At 65.4% G+C, this 4,164-nt stretch overlaps 1 protein-coding gene across 1 annotated transcript; it reads left to right on the forward strand.

Moving 5' to 3' along the window:
* Positions 1-1,021: 1,021 nt before the first annotated feature.
* TRNP1 (TMF1 regulated nuclear protein 1) lies at positions 1,022-1,687 on the forward strand. The gene has a single exon (XM_073317251.1). The coding sequence runs from the start codon at positions 1,101-1,103 to the stop codon at positions 1,632-1,634; it is 534 nt and encodes a 177-aa protein (XP_073173352.1). The 5' UTR covers positions 1,022-1,100; the 3' UTR covers positions 1,635-1,687.
* Positions 1,688-4,164: the final 2,477 nt, after the last annotated feature.

Here is a 4,164-nt window from a genome sequence, read left to right on the forward strand (position 1 = left end):
GTGCCTCACAAGATAGTCTCTAGTCAGCTCCCTGCCCACCTCACTTCCCTTCAGTCTATTTACTGATGATACCCACAGAGTTAAACGACAATAATCATCACCATTCCAGGAACACAAAGTCATTACTTAGGGCAGAGTATTCAATGTCAAGCAGAGCTGTGTGGGGAAAAAGGAGTGTGTGTCTGGGAGGTTTGGGGGAAGGCTAGTGCCCTCAGACGCCAAGGTGATGGGCATGGCCTGAACAGAAGAGAATACAACAGTGTGAGTGTGTGAGGAGAGTGTTGCATTTGAGGAGAGTGTGGGTTTGGGGAATGGGTGGGGGGATGTCCGGGGAAGGGACGTGTATGGATACAGAGGTATTTATGGAAGGGGTGTACACCTGTACAGGGTGTGTGTGTATGGGGAGGGTGTGTATGCTTGGGTAAGGATGTGTGTTTGAGGAAGGGGTGTATGCCTGCATAGAGCCTGTGGGTCTAGGTCAGGGTATGGGGTGTGTGGGGCTGAGGTTTTGGGGAGCGTCGTGAGGGCTGCTTAAGCCGTGTTTGTGCTCAGAATTCATACAAATATAAGAATGGCCAAAATGGGTCAGACCTACGGTCCACCTAGCCCAGTATCCTGTCTTCCGACAGCGGCCGGTACCAGATGCTTCAGCAGGAAGGAACAGAACAGGGCAGTTATCAAGTGATCCATCCCCTGTTGTCCAGCCCCAGCTTCTGAGAATCAGCGGTTTCAGGCCATCCTGAGCATGCGGTTGCCTCCCTGAGCATCTTGGCTAATAGCCACTGATGATATCCCCCCTCCCCCGCGGAACTTGTCTAATTTTCTTCTGAACCCAGTTTGTAAATTCCTTCCTTCACGTGGAGTTTATTCCTGAGAGCGAGGGGGGCTGGGAACGGGCTGCAGAGAAGAGGGGAAGCTAGTGGACCAGGGGTGCGAGGGGGCTGGGAAGGGGAAGGCACCTGGCGGCGGGTGGGGCGGCGGGGCGGGGGCGCTGCGGCTCCGGTGACTGGCTCGGGGAAGCATCTCTCAGCTCCGCGCCAGCCCCCCGGCCCCTTATAAGGGCTGCCGGCGCCCGGCGCCGCTGCCACAGCGGCGGGCTCATGCTGGCCGGGGCCCCCCGGCCGAAGCGAGCAGCCGCAGGGGAAGGCAGCGGGGAGCAGCAGGAGCCCCCGATGCCCGGCAGCGCCGGCGCGGGCAAGCCCCGGCCGCGGGCGCAGGCGGCGGCGGCGGCGGGCGGCTCGGCGCTGCCCGGGCTGGAGCTGGCCGAGGCCCGGCGGCGGCTGCTGGAGGCGGAGGCCCGGCGGCGGCTGGTGCTGGAGCTGGAGAGCCGGGTGCAGCAGCTGCACCGCGTCCTGGTGCAGGCCGAGCTGCGCCTGGCCGGCCGCGCCGAGAGCCTGGCCCGGCTGGGCAGCGGCGCCGGCCAGGCCCAGCTCCGCCTGGCCGCCCACGGGCAGCGCCTCAAGAAGAGCCTGCGGCGCTCCCGGAAGGCGCGGCCGCCCGCCCTGCTGGCCTCGGCGCTGGGCGGCTGCGTGCCCTGGGCGGCCGGCCGGCTGCGCCGCGGCCGGGGGGGCGCCGCCCCGGAGCCGCCCGAGTCCCCCTTCAAGAGGAGCCCGCCGGGGCAGCCCCCGGCCTGAGAGCGGCGGGGGGGCACCGCCTCCTCGCGAGGGGCCCCATCCTGGGTGGGGAGGACCCCTGTGCCGGGGGGGGGCACCGTCTCCTTGCGAGGGGCCCCATCCTGGGTGGGGAGGACCCCTGTACCGGGGGGAGCACCTTCTCCTCGCGAGGGGCCCCATCCTGGGTGGGTGTGAGGGGAGGACCCCTGTGCCGGGGGGGGGCACCGCCTCCTCGCGAGGGGCCCCATCCTGGGTGGGGAGGACCCCTGTGCCGGGGGGGGGCACCGTCTCCTTGCGAGGGGCCCCATCCTGGGTGGGGAGGACCCCTGTACCGGGGGGAGCACCTTCTCCTCGCGAGGGGCCCCATCCTGGGTGGGTGTGAGGGGAGGACCCCTGTGCCGGGGGGGGCACCGCCTCCTCGCGAGGGGCCCCATCCTGGGTGGGGAGGACCCCTGTGCCGGGGGGGGCACCGTCTCCTTGCGAGGGGCCCCATCCTGGGTGGGGAGGACCCCTGTGCCGGGGGGGGCACCGCCTCCTCGCGAGGGGCCCCATCCTGGGTGGGTGTGAGGGGAGGACCCCTGTGCCGGGGGGGGGCACCGCCTCCTCGCGAGGGGCCCCATCCTGGGTGGGGAGGACCCCTGTGCCGGGGGGGGGCACCGTCTCCTCGCGAGGGGCCCCATCCTGGGTGGGGAGGACCCCTGTGCCGGGGGGGGCACCGCCTCCTCGCGAGGGGCCCCATCCTGGGTGGGGAGGACCCCTGTGCCGGGGGGGGCACCGCCTCCTCGCGAGGGGCCCCATCCTGGGTGGGGAGGACCCCTGTGCCGGGGGGGGCACCGCCTCCTCGCGAGGGGCCCCATCCTGGGTGGGGAGGACCCCTGTGCCGGGGGGGGGGCACCGCCTCCTCGCGAGGGGCCCCATCCTGGGTGGGGAGGACCCCTGTGCCGGGGGGGGGGCACCGCCTCCTCGCGAGGGGCCCCATCCTGGGTGGGGAGGACCCCTGTGCCGGGGGGGGGGGCACCGCCTCCTCGCGAGGGGCCCCATCCTGGGTGGGGAGGACCCCTGTGCCGGGGGGGGGCACCGCCTCCTCGCGAGGGGCCCCATCCTGGGTGGGGAGGACCCCTGTGCCGGGGGGGGGCACCGCCTCCTCGCGAGGGGCCCCATCCTGGGTGGGGAGGACCCCTGTGCCGGGGGGGGGCACCGCCTCCTCGCGAGGGGCCCCATCCTGGGTGGGGAGGACCCCTGTGCCGGGGGGGGCACCTTCTCCTCGCGAGGGGCCCCATCCCGGGTGGGTGGGAGGGAGGTGAGGACCCCTGTGCTGGGGGGAGCACCTTGTCCTTGTGAGGGGCCCCATCCCGGGTGGGTGGGTGGGAGGGCAGGACCCCTGTGCTGGGGGGCACCTTGTTATAGTGAGGGGAACCATCCTGGGTGGGTGGGAGGGAGGCGCACCCACTTCAGCTGGGACCTGTGAGAAGGAGCAGCTTCCCCCTCCACAGCACTCTGATCTGGGACCTGGGTGGATCCCACTCAGCAACTGCCTTTCCTGGGCCCTTTTGGGAAATGGAAAGTTGTGCTTGACCCACCCGCCTTTACGTCAGCACCCGTGTCACCTGGGGGAAACTTGGAGGGAGAGCACCCATAGGGAAATGCATCCACTCTAGGCTTGCACTTGGGGACTTTCCATAGCACCCTTCCTTAGAAGGGTTCAGTTCTTGTGGGGCCCCAGGTAGCACCCCACCTTGGCTTGCAGAACTCCTGTTCCACGACTACTCACCCATCTAGTCCATGACAGCACCAGTGCTGGTAGATTGGCCTCCTGAACCACAGGCAGCTCCGCACAAGTGTAAGAGCTCTGATCTGTAAAGAAATGAATGAAGATTCAATTCATCAGGAGCAGAACAAACCCCAATGTGGGACAATCCCATGTCACATGTAGAAGACCCCAGTGTGCTGTGTCATGGCCCAATCTGTTTTGCTGTCCAGGGTGCTTTCAGACCAAATGGGCCCTCTAGAGAGAGATTGCCTCCCCCAGACAGACTGTCCTTACTGGCTCCTGCAAAGACTCATCTGTTTCTCCCACCTCATCAGACTGCTGGCAGCAATCAGCCTGTTGCTCTGACTCTCTGGTCCCCTTTTGGAACGGGGGGACTGGATCCAAGAATCCTGCCTTAATTTACCCCTGCACATCTCCAGCCTGAGACTTCAGCAATCCACCTGGGGACATCGCTACTGGACTGCACTGAACCTGAAGTATCTGCAGTTGATCAGTAGCTCTCTTGCAGTTTTGGACAATGTTTCTATTCATGGACCAATATCCACTGAGACAGCTTAGTGGGACAGAGACCAAAAAGGAACATTCTCCTCTTCAGTGATTGTAATGACCACAAAGCCTCCCAGCTGGGACATAAAGGTGCCCAAACAGAGTCTCCCGCAGCTTTGAATGAATGTTTCCATTTAGAAGCAATATACTCTCACATTCAGAATCGAATTGTTACATTCTGAGGTGCCCTAGAACTGAGCTAGACCTTAATCATGATCCCATAGAAATCTTTGG

The sequence above is a fragment of the Lepidochelys kempii genome, chromosome 19, assembly GCF_965140265.1.
Source record: "Lepidochelys kempii isolate rLepKem1 chromosome 19, rLepKem1.hap2, whole genome shotgun sequence".
Classification (NCBI taxonomy): Eukaryota; Metazoa; Chordata; order Testudines; family Cheloniidae; genus Lepidochelys; species Lepidochelys kempii.

Bases quoted from the DNA above. Each gene is read 5' to 3' on its own strand.
- TRNP1 (XM_073317251.1), top strand. From the start codon at position 1,101: ATGCTGGCCGGGGCCCCCCGGCCGAAGCGAGCAGCCGCAGGGGAAGGC.